Raw genomic sequence first — 16,724 nt, forward strand, 5'->3', positions numbered from 1 at the left:
AGTTACGGAAAAGAACCTCAGAAGAGAAACAAAGCTGCGAGCCATCAAAGCATCTTTTCTACCACTGTAAAAGTGCAATGATTTATGTCCATAACATTTATGTTGATGTTCTGGCAGAAATTCATTTATTAAATTTTCAGGTTTAGGAAATAAAGATGAAGTTTCTGCCCGTTGCTTTCCAGCTGTGTGCTCTTACACAGGAAATCAAGGGAGAGCTGTGAAACATTGCCCTGCATTTTGCTGCTGACAGACTTAGCTGTACTCTGTATGTGAATATATCTATATTAAATGAAACAAGAACAAGATTTGATCTTATTAGGAAAGAATCCTCGCAATATCCCCTAAGTTCCATTCTCTCTATAGAATATCCCAAAGCCTACCAAAAACCTGGAAACATAGATACAGGCTGAGGGAGTCTGTCTGCAACCTGACGAGCAAGCTGTGTTTTCCCTGTTGGTATTATGTCACATCTATGCTGTATAGCTGCTATATCAGAGATTAAAAGAAGGTCATGGTGTATTATGAGCCACTGTCTTTATTTTTAGGATTAGATAACTTTTCTCTTCTTTTCCCCCCACTGATTCTTTTTATGTCCTAAGGGCAGATCCTTTCTCCAGGGTCAGGAATGTAATAAGACAGGTTTTCCTCTCTCCAGGATATTGTGTCTGTCTCACTGTGTTTAAATTGCCACAGAAAGCTCTTCTGAGCAAAATACAGTATTTTCTTTGTACAAGAGCCAATGATTGACGTATCCTTGGGGACTACTCTGTCTTTAGCATTTAAACATACAAGTTGGATATGTTTAACCTATTGATAGGCAATGAAGGCAACTACAGAAATTATTGCAAGAGAACAAAAGGAGAAGCAGAAAGAAAACAACTTTTATTGCTGTTGTTAGTGCAGAGAGATGAAAAAGAAACAATCAGACCTATGTTTTCAGCTGGAACAGGGAGGCGAGGGGAAAATGGTCCTGCTGGTTTGTGTCCTTTGAATTAGTGTATTCCTGTGTATTAGTAATACAGCTTCACATTTAGAGAACAAGACTTCTCCAAGCCCATACATGAAAAGATCATTTGATTCACCATGGCTTGGTTAAACAGCATTTGGGGCAAAAAGATGACTCCTGCCCAGGTTGTAAACTCCACAAACACAGTTGTTCATTAACTATTATTAGTTGGACTGCTTTTCATCTTTGTGTGCTCTGGAGCTTGTATGCCCCATGTGACACTTCCCATGTGCCCTGACCCCACTTCTCATCTTAAATACATCTTTAAATATAACTGTAAGCCCAGTCTTCTCCCAGTGGCAGCTGTGCTGGTCCAAGACAGCTGTTGACCCCAATTGTTTGTTGCAACATCTCTGAGGTTTCCCTCGGTCTGCCCTTCCTAAGGAAATGCTCTCTCAGATGCTGCAGTCAAAACAGCTAGACCAGACCCTTTGGACTAGGGCAGATGAAGATGCAGTTTACGAGCTATTGAGGCAGCAATATTGGAAATACAGCAGTATGTCTACTAAGAAAAGGTCATGAGCCCTTATGGGGCAAAACCATTCAGTGTCTGAGTGCAGCCAGAACATGGTGTGATCCCCCACCCCCCAGCCACTTTCTACCCTTCTTACTGTTCCCATCCTCACTTCCAGCCGTTTGATTCCATGCTGCCCTTCTCCTGTGTCGGTCGTCTCCGTCCATCTACTTCTGTGGGCTGTCTTGAGTTACTATTTTCCAGTTGACTTGGGCCTCTAATTTTGATGCCTCCCTTTCTTCATTGACGGCTATTGCCAATTCTCAAGGGACAGAGATGGGAATCCAGAACAGCACAGTAATAAATGAGTTTCAGGCATGAATTCAGCTGGAGTGCTGACTGAGATCTGTTTGGTTTTCCCTTACAATTAACAGTCATGGACACAGAGTTCATATGCTAAGTTTGTAAAATAATATAAGTTGTATTTCCACGTAATTCACTACTTTTTGAAATAATCTTTTTGAGTGAAACTGTATTTAGTGATTTGACTTCTTTAATAAGTAAAATTTCATCACACTGTACTTACCAACATTTGCAGTACATAGTTTATTAGTTAAAAAAATCACGCTCCTCTCTTTCACACGTAACCCCAAAATACCTGATCAGTGAAACGCGGTATGCCACTAGTCTCATTTAGCTTTACAGTCATAACCAGATATGGGGGGAGTGGGGTGTTCATTTGCTAATAGTGGCAAACCTTGAGAATTAAGGTATTGAGAATGAATGACAAGATCAGACACTGAGAGGTGAGGAGTGCAGTGTGCAGGCAGAGTATTTAGTGCATTCATTATACACAGAGGAAATTGCCACGCAGTGCTTTTCATAGAATCACAGAATGGTTAGGTTTTGAGATCCAGCTGCTTTTAGCTGTGGCTATTCCTTTTCAGCAAAGGTGTCAAGGCTGTCAAGGTGCTGACCCACTTTGGGACAGACCAGTGGATTGTATGGATTGTCATGTGGCATATCAGCGTTAGCAGAGATCTGGCACAGTGGCATTTCTTCCCTAACATATGCAAGACAGCCACAAGAACTCTTAACAGAGTAACAGTAAATGCATCCAAAGGCAAGGGAGCAGGAGTGGAGATAGTTACCTGAGCTTCTCCACAGGCATGTGCCTGTGCAGCAGTGCAGAGTTCTTACGTATAGCTTTGACTTGGTTTAGGAACTGCAACCAGCTTAAGCATTTATGCTACCATAAAGGTTTAAAGCAGCTTAAGGGCTTCTTCCATCTCAGGACCTAAAAATGGCTTAAGTACTTATGCCACCCTAAGGACACGAGGTCAAAAGCATACTCTTGACTCGTGCAGCAGGGAGGAGACATCAGTCTCTTGTGGTTGTTTAGCCTGGTTGTGCCTGCAAATTATCTTCAGTAGGGAAAGGGCAGAAGGGATCCATACCTATTTTCCAGTAGATAAGAGGAAATTAAAATGCACGCATTGTTCTAACAGAGAGTCACAGAAGGTTAGAGAGAGACTTGATTGCAGCGATTGGAATGTGTCTGAAAAGCCTGCTGGGGATTTCACTTCATGGACATGCAGGGCTTTTTTTCCTCTTCACAATGGGATTTCTATTGTTGCAGGATATTTCCTGCCTCACCAGGACCTCCTTTATATCCTGACTTCTTTTCAAGGCTTTTGTCTGTCTGTCTTGCTGTGGATCATGGAGTTAATCTTTATCAAGATGTTAATGAGATGGTAGGGAGGCCTGCCTGATGTCATCTCTTAGTTGCCTGACTACCTAAAATGGTAGTGAGGAGCAGTGACGAGCCAGTGGATTGCATCATGGGGGAGCAAGCAAACATGGGTACTTGCTTAAGTGCTGCCCTCTCACTTCTCTGAATGCTGATACTGTTTTTACAGTCACTCGTATCGCAGGAAGCTGTGTGGGTCAAGAACCTCAAAGTATGCACACCACTCATGTAAAAGTGACTACTTTTAGTGGGAATTGGAGACTTAAATACCTCTGTGCATGTGGGCTTTAGCTTTCTGGAGCCTTAAGTCTCTCCTGTGGCTGTAGTAGTAGATACAGTTTTCCAGGAGGAGTACAAGCTATTGAGAGATGCTCTGGTTGTGTTCTCAAGTCCAAAGTGAAGGAGAGATCTGTACTTACACCTAAGCTTAAGAAGTTTGAATTCCGGTAAGCCAAGTCTGGCAAGCTCTGGTGTACTTCACACTATCGTGGTTAAGAAGGTTGAGGTCGTACTAGACCATGTGAAGAGGAGGTCTGAGAGGACCACTGTCCTGCCACTGACAGGCAGGACACAGGAACTTACACACCTCAAGTCAAAGCAGGGGAAGATGGGGGAATGAGGACTTGTTCATCCTAGAGAAGACCAGAATGAACCAGTTTGGTTAATCCAGCAAATGAAGGCAGAGTAGTGATGTATGTGAGTTAGTTGGGGAGGGAGACAAATAAACACCATGCAGGGAAACAGAGCTGTTTAAGCTGTTGGATATTGTTGGCAGAAGAACAAATGAATATGAATTGGCTGAGAATAAATCGAAGCTAGAAATTAGTTGCTAACCAGCAGAGGAGTGAGTTCCTAGAAGATCCTTCCACTGGGAGCAGATCACCGATGTACTTAGAAGACAAAGCTTGCTCCTTGACGGATTATGTGTAGCGAGGCTCGCCACTGCAAGGGATGGGTCTAATGACCAAGAACCCTCCTCCTATTTCTAACTGAATGCGGGCTTAAGGACAAATGTACATCCCCTGTGGAAAACACATAAATAAGAGTGTTTCCTGCAGGACTTACAGGTCAGGGACAGCTAATCCCCTTCCAAACCAGCCTCAGAGCTATCCAGTCTGTTAGGGCCAGACACAATCTATGCATGTTTCCTCTCTGCAGCCCGCAGGCTCTGTGACTCCCTTGCGCAGCTGGGAGATGAGCTGTGTTTAGCAGCCGTTCCATTGTGGTGCCTGTGCTGTTTGTGCTTCCTCTCCTGTGGAGCAAATGCTGTGGCTCTGCTGGTTTGAGGGACTTCTGTAGCAGTACAGTCCAGGAGGAGATTTGTGCTACAAGATGGCTTAAATGCTACTTTTGCTTGGTGTCAGTAGTGAAATTTAGTGAGAAGTTATTTAGCATCTCCTTTTTAAATCCATAAAATGCAGGGAGATAACTGTGAGAAGATAGAAGTCTGGAATTGTCATTGTACAATAGAAATTAAACCAATTTTCGGCAATGGTGACATGCCTTCCGCTGTGCCACTAACTTATCACATTATACCGATACAGCATAGTCTCTTCCCAGTTTTCTCTTACCATACACTAGGGACAGTGTGTCTAGAAAGGAGGATCAGAAGATTTTCCTGATGTTTTCTGCTTTATCCACCAAATAACACTTTGCTTTCAGATGCAATTTCAGTTGCGGGTGACAGTCATCCTTTTTCTGCTGTTCCAAATTCATTCCACTGGTATGAAGAGGCTTTCTTCCTGCTGTTTGACTACTGTGGGAGCATATTTGGCCTTTGGTTATATATTGAATATCTACTGGGTACCAGGCAGTCAGCTAGGATATGCTTAGATACTTCTTTCATAAAAACTCATGGAGGAAGGAAATAGAACGCTGAGATTATTGCAGATCCTACCTCCAGTGTCACCTCGCATCATGTGCTGCAATTTGGAGTAGCGTGTACGGTGCGTGTTGATTATATGAGAACATGTAGGATTTAAGGTGTTCCCTTCTTTAATAGTATTTCTTACCATTGCAATTTAGTGTATTAGTAGTATTTCTTACCATGTAAGCGTTTATGCTCCCAGGAAGCTGCAGTTTGTGCTCCTTGTTACCTCTGGTTTTTGAGCTTCTCCAGTATAGATGACAGGTCAACTTCAGCTTCGATTTCAATTAATTTGGTGGCTTTTATTCTCTAGAATTGAACTCCATTGCAAAACTTCCTGCTTGAAAGCCAGGGCATTCTGAGACCAAAATCAGTATTTAGGTCAGCTCCCTCTGTTCATTTTAGGGTATTTTGGAGCTGAAGGGTAATAGCAACATTTTTCAAGAAAAGAAAACAAGCAAGGGCAGACTGAGGTTTGGTAATAAGCATTGGAGTGGCATGGAAGTGACTGGTATTCTGCAAATGACCCCTGTTTAGCAGCTTTTTGGAGCTATGTGCAATGGGAGATAGCTAGTAGAATTCCAGCTTTTAATGGAGGCTTTTTTTCAGGTCAGAAGTACTTAATAATACAGAGCTGGTGCTTCAGAGCCTTATGTTAGCAAACCTGACACTGGGGAGTAATATCATTGGCTTTCATGCGCCTATTTACTGTAATAAGGATTACCAACGTAAGTAAAACTTGCAGGTTTGCCTTTTCACACCCTGAAACTGCATCAAAATTCAATTTCACCAGGAAAAAAAAAATCCTTCTGATCTAGTCCCTGGAATGTGACATTTCATGGGTGTAATAAGGTTACAAACAGATTATAAATTGAAACCCTATAAATCCTTATTGTACTGTACCAAAGCTTCTGCTTTGCATAATACTCTTATTCCTGACTGTTCTTTGTTTTACAAGCTCAGAACTATTCATTCCCTCTCATAATAGAGACCAGGGAGCCAAAAACACCGTGCAAAATCCAAAGGTAATTATCTGAGTCAAAGAACCTGAATGCCAGAGTTCACAAACTTCTGAACCTCTCTAATTGCCGTTGTTTGCACAGTGAGACCTCCCTCTTCCTTTAAACATGTTGCAAATACTGCACGCTAGTCCATCATTTTGATAATGATAAAGAAATCCTGATGTAGATTTAGTTCCTGTTTCATACTGGTGTAGTTCTATGTGTCCGTAGCAGATGACTGATCAGTTTTCAAATCATAGCTTGAGCAGCAGAGGGTGTTTGAATCTGGCCCTCTGTGGTCAGGATTAGAAATGCTGTGAATCTCGTTGCCTGAGAGCACTGGTTTCTACTGTTGGCTTCTTATTTGTGCTGATTTAATGTCTAGTGAGTGTCTTCTGCCAGAGCAGCCTTCCAGTATTTGGACATATTTACAGGTCTGCTGAAATATCACCCCTGTGCAAAAACCAAATGAGCAGTTCACCCGAGAGCTAAAGAAGTTACCCAGATCAGCAGATGGTGCCATGGGCTTGTTTCTTCTAGCTTTTTACTCAGAGGGGTCAACTGAGAATGAGATGGCTTTGCAGGTGAGCTCTCAGAGGCCACTGGGAGGGTCAGAGAAATGAGGGAAAATGGCACAAAGAGGGGTTTGATTGTAGAAAGAGCAGAGGGAGTAGGAAAGGAGTGACAGAATGAGAGTGCAGGGCAGGTGAGTATGGAGGGATACAGTTGTGCAGTGACCTGAGGGTGATCATGAGATGCTTGACAAGTGAGCCAGAGAGAGGAGTGATGGAGAAAAGGGAATGACAAGTCACCATCCTGGGCAAGCTTTGTCAAGCCTTTGCAGGGGGTCTGGGCTGGAGCGGGAGGAAGGAACAGAGTTTTATGCCCATGAGAAAGGCCAGTTTTAGAGGATGCTCATGCTAGTATAGGCTAGAGGCCTGGAGGGCAGGAGCAAGCTCATTTGCAGGGACAGAGAGAAAAAGAATCCTATGGAGAAATTCTCTGGAAGAGCATCCATAGTGCCTGAGTGCCCACACAGCAGGAGGTAAACGGAGGTTCTGTTGTGAGCTGATGGAACCAGCCCTGAAGTTTTTGTAACAAGTGGAATGCCTGTGTCACACATTCAGTTGTCATTTCCTTCGTGGCTGTGGAGATTTCACAAATAACTCACAGTCTGTAATGTTTACACAAGGATTTGACCAAGAATTACTCAAATGCAATGAGTTTTGTCCCATTACTTTTTCTTTTCTTTCAGGAAAGAAGAGTGCAGAGTGATCTCATTGTACTTTTCTTATGCCATTAGAGCACAAGGCATCTGTACATTTCTGTACAGGCATGTGTAGTACAAATGGGCAAGAGATCTGCACTTGAAACTCCTGCAGATTACATGTTGTACGTTGTCCAGCTCATCTGCTCTGTTCTTACACTCTGTGCCCCATCACAACTTTTAAGAAATGGCAATAAAGTTTCAGAAAGAGAAAAAGAGCAGTCATCTTTTATAGGCACTGCACATCTGTTTGCCATGGCGATGCTGCAGAATGCTGAACATAAGTGATTCTATATGGTTTTCTGATTGTTTTCAGGACTTGAGAAAAGATGGGGATTATCTTCTTTGTGTTCCATTATGAACTACTGAGTTTATGTATGACTGGCTTTTTCTGTGAGCTACTTATGGAGTAGATAAAGATTTCATCCCTGTGCTGTGATCAGACGCAGACTCTGGAAGCATTTTCTCTAGTATCTTAATGGAAATAATCGCATTTGCTGAGAAATGCAGCCATCTAGTGGCACAGCTAGCGAGCTGTGGTGGGAAGTACAGCAATGGGAAAGTCTGTTCTATTCCTCTCTATTCCATTCCGTTCCATTTTTATTATATTCTGTTCCATTCTACACCTCTCCGTTCCATGCCTCCGTTCCATTCCAAACCACCATCCAGCAATGCAGCACTCAGAATGCCGCGGGACAGGATAAAAGGGAGCAGCCTCCTGTGTCCCCTGGCAGAGGTGGCCCAGGGCAGCCCAAAGGCATCTGAAAGGAAGTCCTTGAGGAGCTGCTTTAGTTACTTACAGGGCCCTGAGGCAGAAAGAGCAGCGGTGCTGGAGGTTCTCTGCTGCAAGGCCAGCTCCTGGTGGAATCAGCTTCATAGCTCATCTGTCATATCCTTTTCAGCTGGATAGCCTATAGGAATGACTCTTTGAGGAGCACTGCAGAGCTTACCATCCTCATCCCCCATGGAGCCAGGGGCAGTAGCCATAAGCAATGGAATGCAGAGATGTTTCCAGGGATGCAAGAAAGCATTACTGAATGTGAATCATGTGAACGATGCTGTGAGATTATTGAGGCTCCATTTGAGCCTGTGTCCCTGAGGCCTGATCCAAAGCTTGTTGACATCAGTAGAAACAAATTCATGCACCTTAGTGGCCTTTCAGTGAGATCTGTAATTTGAACCCAGTGATCACTTTGAAGCACAGACAATCTTCTTGCTCGTTCGGTACCGCAGGATCCCAGTTCACACCTGAGTCTCTGGTGTTGTTCCTCTGCAAAGTTACAGTAAAGCTGGTGATGAAGTTACCTTTCTCTTAAGCCATAATCTCTCTTCTACCCAAACAGCACATAAACAATGACCATATCCACGGTGAGAAGAAAGAGTTTGTGTGCCGATGGCTGGACTGTTCCCGGGAGCAGAAACCATTCAAAGCCCAGTATATGCTGGTGGTCCACATGCGGAGACATACAGGGGAAAAGCCACACAAATGCACTGTGAGTAAAGGGGGCTGAGCTCCAGGCTTGGGTGAAGGATCTGGGATATGCAGGGAAAAGAGCAGCACAGATGCTACACTCCCTGATCCCTTGTCCACTGGACATTTGTTAGAGAAGTTACCTAGTCTGCTAGGAAACTTCCATGTCTGCTTCATTATCCAGCTCAGGCAGATGATGAGCTGTAGGAGGTGGGATTCACACTATAATTTGTCCCACTTCCTCAAGTTTAAAGTGCAAAGAAGCCCTAGAAGACATTTTTACACAGGGCACAGTTTGCTTAAGTATTGAAAAGCACTTTCTCTCACAGAGCTGGGCATTATTGCTGGCCACCGGTGTCCTACTGAGTTTGCAATAGATTCCTATCTTAGACAGAAGTGCACAAGTACTGTGTGTAAGAGCAGATTTATATAATGCTGGAAGCGTTTTTTAACTTGAGCTGTGATGGGGTTTGCCTGGGCAAAATTAAAATCCAACAAATGAAACCAAAATTACATTGGGCAAGGTTATGGAAGCTTGGAAAGTTTCTGAACCGTTATAGGTCAGCTTTTACTGTTTCATGCATGTCCAAAGTTGAAACTTAATCCAGACTTACTTCTTCTGCAGTTTGAAGGTTGTACAAAGGCCTACTCCAGACTAGAAAACTTGAAAACGCACTTGAGATCTCACACTGGAGAGAAACCGTATGTGTGTGAACATGAAGGCTGCAATAAAGCTTTCTCCAATGCATCCGACAGGGCCAAGCACCAAAATAGGACTCATTCTAATGAGGTAAGCAAGCACAGCTTCAAAAACAATCAAAAAGAGTGGTGTCAAACAGACTTACAAGGTGGTCACAGGGATTTGTTGCAGAGGACAGGCACAGAAACCCTCAGTAACCTGAAAGGATATAGTTCTAGATGGCTTTTGCCAGCACAGTCATCCCTGTGTCCTGTGGACCTTGAGGGGCTGTTGGTCATTTTATTAAGCATGAAAGGTTTGAATGAAGGATGTAATGGGAACACACACGTTAAGCAAGGACAGATCCTGGTGTCCCTGAACAGCTGGGATCATTTTTCCCTCTGGAGCTGAGGGCTCGCCTGGAGCATGTCCCCTTGGTCAGTGGAGACACTGGCAGTTCCTGAGCCACAGCTCCCACAGCCTCTTCCAGCACCCTTCTTGGCTGCTGCAGAAAACTAGAGAGAAGTCTTCAGCACTTTGGCAGTATGGGTTGCCCTGTTAAGTTCTAAGCTATGCTTTTTCCATCTGTCTTCTCTGGGCTATTTCAGTCTTTCTTTCCATCGTGAATAGACCTCACAGAGTAGGGACGCAGTGAAGGGAATTTCATCTTTCTTCAAGCGGTCCAGCTGTGGCAGTCACAGCCATCGCCCACACTCTCAGTATAACAACTGTTTATTACTGTGTCTTTCCTGGTAGTGCTGCCCCTTCCTATGAAGTTCCAACTTCCTGCCGTGGTCCCTTCAGCATCTCTTGAGTCCCAAGGGAAGCAGAGAGCGTTACACATCTCTGAGTCCACCCTGTCCCTGCAGGGTGGGCTCTCAGCAGCCCAAATTAACAACTGCACTGAAGCCCAGCAGCAATTCTGTGGATTGTCACCGAGGTAGAAGGAAGTTCACCAAGTGTGGCCAATAGCTGACTGAGCTTTTCGTTCACTCACTATCTTAACCACTGTTTGTTGCCTAGCTGATGAGTAAGATTCTCTCAAACTTAAAGATGTGACCCGTACTGCTTGTGTTTTAAAATCAGGGTTTCACATCTAACAGTAAGTCACCAAGAAAAGTTTCCTGCTGGGTGTCATTTCTCGTAGGTGCAGCAGCAAGGGCAGCTGAGAAATCTCCTACACCATTATTTCACACTGAAACAGACTGATAGGCAACGATGGAGTGCTATGGATACTGTGGAACATGCAGACCCAGTTCAGCACTTCCTTACAGTACCATTTTGGTTGTAAGTAGGCAACCTATAGACAGATTTAAAAGCAGGTGACATATCTTGGTGCAGATGTGCCTTATACATGTAGGAGAGAGCTAAGTGACTCGTACTTCCATAGCATCTTAGTAAAGCCTGCCTCAGTAGCTCAGCATCAACTCTAAATTCCTCATGATCAACACTTTTGCTCCTTTTTAAGTCAGTAGGAGTTTAATGTCAGTGGAGGCAGGCTCAGGCCTTAAATAGCCCTGACGGAGGTACATTTGTCAAAGGCTTCATGGTGCCATATGTGCTTACACAGAGAACCTCTTTGAGGAACTCCACATATTGGCCTCTTTTTTTTGATTCTTGAGGGCTAGAATAAATAAGACTTTATAATAGTAGTTATATGGGAAAACATCAGTAATAAAAGTGAATAAATGACAGTTTGTTTCTGAGGCAATTAAAATGTTTAGGAAGGGCTCAACTCTTCTTTCTAATGTTCTCATAATCCAAGAACAAAGTCTTTGTTAAATTACAAGACAGTAAATTTACTTTATTCTACATTGCTTAGTGAACTAGAGAAATGCACAGAAAGCAGGGTTTGTTTCTTTTTAAAGTGATTAGCTATGCAAGTAGCACTAATAGTACTAGTACATTTATTGCTGCAACATGGAAATGTTTATGGACTGTATCCCGTGCTTTGACATTATACTGGTGATCTGAAGGAGCTGGGAAAAAGTGCTTCTTTGGATAATCCTGCCTGAACAAATGTCCCAGATGTTTTGAAGGGGTTTGTTTGTGTCTGAATGTCAAGAAGTAGGTGCTGGGTATACTAAAAGCAGGGTATCAAACTGCTGAGAGCAAAGCACAGGATAGAAATAAGGCCACTCTTCATAAATTGCCATAGCTCTTTTGACTCTTCTGTGACTCTTCTAAGTAAAAGATGTGCCAGTTCATACCATGAGAGGCATTGCTCTCTGTGAACTGTGTGGCATTAATGGGTACCTTCAAAACCAAAAGGAATTAATAGGTTTGACTAGGTGCAGACATAACTTGATAGGACAAGGGTTAATGGCTTTAAACTGAAAGAAGGTAGGTATAGATTAGATACAAGAAAGAAATTCTTCCCTGTGAGGGTGCTGAGGCGCTGGCACAGGGTACCCAGAGAAGCTGTGGCTGCCCCATCCCTGGCAGTGTTCAAGGCCAGCTTGGACACAGGGGCTTGGAGCAACCTGCTCTAGTGGAAGGTGTCCCTGCCTGTGGCAGGGGTTGGAACTGGATGATCTTCAAGGTCCGATCTAACCCAAACCATTACATGATTCAGTCACTGTAGAGACCATAAATCAGATAAATTCACTGTGAAAGTGTATAACTGTAACACCAGCTGTGCTCCAAGGAGCTCTTCAGGAGTCCCACATGGAATTGAATCTAATGTAAGTGTTTTTCCTGTCTTGGCAGAAACCATATGTCTGCAAGATACCGGGCTGCACAAAGCGCTACACAGACCCCAGTTCTCTCCGGAAACATGTGAAGACCGTGCATGGTCCGGAGGCACACGTCACCAAGAAACAACGGGGAGATATCCACCCAAGGCCTCCGCCACCGAGAGACCCAGGCAGCCACTCCCAGACCCGGTCACCAGGCCATCAGACTCAGGGTGCAATTGGTGAGCAGAAGGACCTCAGCAACACTACCTCAAAGCGTGAAGAATGCCTCCAAGTGAAAGCGGTCAAGTCAGAAAAACCAATGGTATGCAATACACCCTGCCGCTCCCTTGGTCCTTTTTTCTTCTTGCAACCAGTTAATGATTTCTCTGTTAGATGTTCAAGCCCATAAACCGTAGCTCACAAGGTTTGGTTTTGTGACATTTTCTGTTTTGTTTAGGTTGTTTTTTTTAAGCCTGATAAATAGGAAATAAAAAGATGACATCTAGTCTGTGCAGTATGCAGTAACTCTCACAACAGTTGTTTCTCTTAAAGCTCCGTCTTTGGGGATCAGCATGTTAGGAGAAAATCAGTTTTCATTTTTAGAAAAAGTGCTTTTTTTCCACTCTGCTGTTTACAGAAGAAAGTTGGAGAATGTGAATCCTGCAGGCTCAGTGCTAGAACACAGAAATAACCAAATCTGAAAGGTTAAAATGGTGATTTTGATGATGATAGTTTTTGAAGAACCTGGGGAAATAACCAGATTCTGGGGGCTTGACGTTGTTGGATCCTGGATCAGACCAAGGCAGGATAAACTGACTTTTCTTAAGCAGCAGGAGATCTTTAGATACCATTTGATCTCTGGTGAGGTGTTCATCTGATACTTAATTTAACTTGACCAAATTAATTCCAATTTAACTAATTTGAGTTGAGTTAAAGAGTCTCCGCAAGTCTTTTTCTTGGTTTACCTTAACATACTGCATTAAAACAGTAAAGCCTTGTACGTTGAAAGGACCTTACTCCATTGTTTGACATCTTATCTTAAAGAAAGTTCTTCTTTCATTTGCCTGCATTCCACTTGCCATCCATACTCTCCACAAAGATTGAAACTATCAAAGGCAGTTACTCCATCCTCTTCCATGTCTGGGTCTGTGGTTCATCTGGACCCAACCCTTGGGGACTACAAATATGAGCACTCCAAATTCTGCTCATTTTGTTAATCATGCTGCAATTGAAAGCAATTACTCATTGAAATATGAGTTACTGCTATGTTGTGCCTAAGGCTTATCCCAAAGTGTGGAGTTTTAATCCTGAATTCAGAAAATTCCAGCAGCCCAGAGTAGTTAACTCCTGCTGAAGTGTAAAGATCTTCTGCTGTCTTTGATGTACCTTGGGTTACAAAAGAACAAAACCTATGCCCCTCTTGCTTAGCTAGGTAAACGTGTAGCATTATTGAGGCATGTTGAGCATAGGCAGTTTTAACAGGAGTAACATTTGCAGGAGAGGGGTATTAATGCTGATTGCTACATAGTATTAAATATTTCTCACTGAAATATATCATCTGAAAACAATTCTGTATTTCCTGCTTTTCATTGCTTGTATGAATTAAGATATATTTTCTGTTTTTTCAACTAATCCAATGTCTTTTCTGTCTAATGCTCTTAAATGTCTTGTTCTAACTTCCTAAGGACAGTGGGTAATAAGGTGAGGGCATTTTAACTTTTCTGCCATTTTTCCTATTGCAACATTATTTATGTCTTCATTTTAGCCTTCTGCCTGTTGTCTAATCATTCCTTCATTTAGTAATGTGCAATCCATCAAACACATTCCCAATTGTAATGTGCTGTGAACATTTTGCAACACTTGACATGTGAAAAATCTGGCTCATATTGGTGAAGTGTCTTCAGAAATGCCTGTGTACCTTCCCCTGTAGATGAAACATCCATTTTTTTTCTGTATTACACATCTAGAATGTGTGCTCTCCATAATGCAGTTCTTATTTCTGTAACCTACCTCACTGTGATCTTGCCAAGTGGCTACAAGAACAGGCTTCTGACCTTTATTGCTCTTCTCCCATATGTTATGAAACTGTTGTCCAGAAGCACAAATGCTCTTCCATATAATAACTGTTACTTCTATTTTTGTCACCAGATTTGCCATGGCCAAGATTTCTAAATGAACTTGCTCAGTGTGGCCTCATAAATTCTCAGTATCATCATTCAAGTTAGAAATAATAAAATAGTTACTGCATCTTAATGGACTCCTCAGGGGCATATGAAGCTACAGTAGTGCTATGAATCTGTGTCTTCATCCAGTGATGTTAAAAGCAAAAGCCCCCACTGCTCCCTCAGAAATTCTAGCTAGCATTTGTCAGTAAAATGTGCATTAAAATCACAGAAAATAATAGTTGAAAATATTCAAATATCTAAAAAATACTAAAAAAACACAGAAGAAACCCCAAAGTTGACATACTTATGTGAAACTGTTCTTGGGAGCAAAATGATACTGCATGCCCCACGGATCTGTGATCACACTGATACAACTTACAGTAACATATTACATGGAGAGACTTCTGTCCCTGTTGCTGCCTGTTTTGTCTGTCGGTCTATCTGTCTGAGTGTTTCAGTTTATCAGAGAAGTTTTCCCATTCTTTCATGAGAACTTTATGAAAAATAAATGAAGTCCCTGTTTCTCCACAGCCAGAATTCCGCTAGAGCAGCAGGGAACACAGCATTAAGAAAGAAGAAGCTATTGCAGCGGGTTTATATTCCTGTAGATTAGCAGCCTGTACTGTGTACTTAAATTCTTAAATTTGAAGTCTTAGATTCTAGTGACATGAAGGATTTGATTCAGTAGATTATCACCACCTTTGTTCAGGGCAAGGTGGTATAAGAGGAGGTAGAAGTTAGACCCTAGTACTGCTATTGTCACAGGATGCTCATAATATGATACAGTATGTTTTGCACTGGTATTTTGTCCCTGTTTTATTACATGCCAACATTTCAGGCCAACCACTGCTCCTAACAATGAGCCTTAAGCTTGGAAAATACTTACATTCTTTAGACGCAAGTCTAATTAAAAACCCCCAAATTCCAGTGTTGTTGGAGTCTTGTTTGTTTGCTTGTTGCAGCCCTACCAGTGTAAATTAAACTCTGTAACTGAATTCTAATTTGGTTTATTGAGCTGCATCTTCAACTGGGAACAGTGCATATCCAAAGTAGAGTATCCAAGACATAAATGACATGAAGTGATAGAAGTAATTAAGAAAATAACTGAATAAATGTCTCATGTAGGTATAATGTATAGTATCAGCAAGATAATACTGAATTTTAATCTCAAGTTTTGCAGTGACATTCACTACTGTTAAAATCACTACCTAGAAAGACTCTGAATGAATGATCACTGTTACCGTTTAATGCTAAAATTTACATTTGGTTTTCTTTGGCTCCAGTTAGACCTGCATTTGCTGCAAGTGCTCTTCTTAGCTTTGTTTGCTTAACCCTCACGTGCTTTTGTTTCTTACTTCAACAGACATCTCAGCCAAGCCCTGGTGGTCAGTCTACATGCAGCAGCGAACAGTCCCCCATCAGCAACTATTCCAACAATGGGATCGAGCTTACTCTGACCGGTGGTGGTAGTGTAGGAGACCTCAGTGTCATCGATGAAACCCCAATCATGGACTCTACCATTTCCACAGCCACCACAGCACTTGGCTTACAGGCCAGGAGGAATATGACAGGGACCAAATGGATGGAGCAAGTGAAATTAGAAAGGTTGAAACAAGTTAATGGAATGCTTCCAAGACTGAACCCCCTTCCACCTTCCAAAGCCCCGACCTTGCCGCCTCTCATAGGAAATGGTGAGATACACATAACAGGAGTGGTAACACTTTTTGCCCTTAAATTCGTTGCTTGCTTGCTCAGTCTTGCTGTGAGAATGGTTCATAAATTGATCACTTTCTATTCATCCCCTCATTACAAGTCCTACGGCCTACCCTGTGAGAAGTTTGATAGACCCATATTTTACAGAACAGGGGCAGCAAGACAAGGAAGCCATGCCTCAGGTTTTAAATATTCCATACAGTTAAAGATTTGGACCCAAGATCATCATAATCCTGTCTTGTTTTGGGGCAAGGCAGATGAAATAAATACCTGCCAGTTTATTGTATTGAACTCTTTCAGATGAGGCCTTAGCAAAGCACCCTTTGCATAGATGTGTTGGGCTCCCCTTTAAATAAACTGTTCCCACACATGGAAGTAATTGTATGTACAGATACTACTGCTACAGAGGGCAGATATGCATAGATGGGAGCAAGGTGAGATGGAACTCTGAAGATCCATAGTTGGGTTTGTACAAGGAGCTGCTCATTGCAAAAATATCTGTCCCTCCTAACTCTACATTGCCTACAGTGTGCCCACAGGTTTCTGCTCTCCACCCAGCAGTGACAGCACAGGTTTTCTAAAGCCTGTTCAATTGAAAGAAGCTATGCAAAGTTAAGAAATATATTCTGTTTACCTAAAAATTAAACAAAACAAGGAAACCAGCAAAGATGCT

At 42.5% G+C, this 16,724-nt stretch overlaps 1 protein-coding gene across 10 annotated transcripts in view; it reads left to right on the forward strand.

Annotated features, from left to right (window-relative positions):
* GLI3 (GLI family zinc finger 3) overlaps nucleotides 1-16,724 on the forward strand; it is a 209,048-nt gene that overhangs the window by 185,457 nt on the left and 6,867 nt on the right. For all 10 annotated transcript variants that reach the window (XM_062625360.1, XM_062625364.1, XM_062625362.1 and 7 more), the window contains 4 exons: nucleotides 8,689-8,838; nucleotides 9,442-9,606; nucleotides 12,205-12,495; nucleotides 15,702-16,029. In XM_062625360.1, coding sequence (XP_062481344.1) covers nucleotides 8,689-8,838; nucleotides 9,442-9,606; nucleotides 12,205-12,495; nucleotides 15,702-16,029 — 934 coding nt within the window. The remainder of the gene's footprint in view (nucleotides 1-8,688; nucleotides 8,839-9,441; nucleotides 9,607-12,204; nucleotides 12,496-15,701; nucleotides 16,030-16,724) is intronic.

Source organism: Pezoporus occidentalis, unplaced genomic scaffold, assembly GCF_034315485.1.
Source record: "Pezoporus occidentalis ecotype Australia unplaced genomic scaffold, CSIRO_AGI_Poc_V1 ctg28, whole genome shotgun sequence".
Taxonomy (NCBI): domain Eukaryota; kingdom Metazoa; phylum Chordata; class Aves; order Psittaciformes; family Psittacidae; genus Pezoporus; species Pezoporus occidentalis.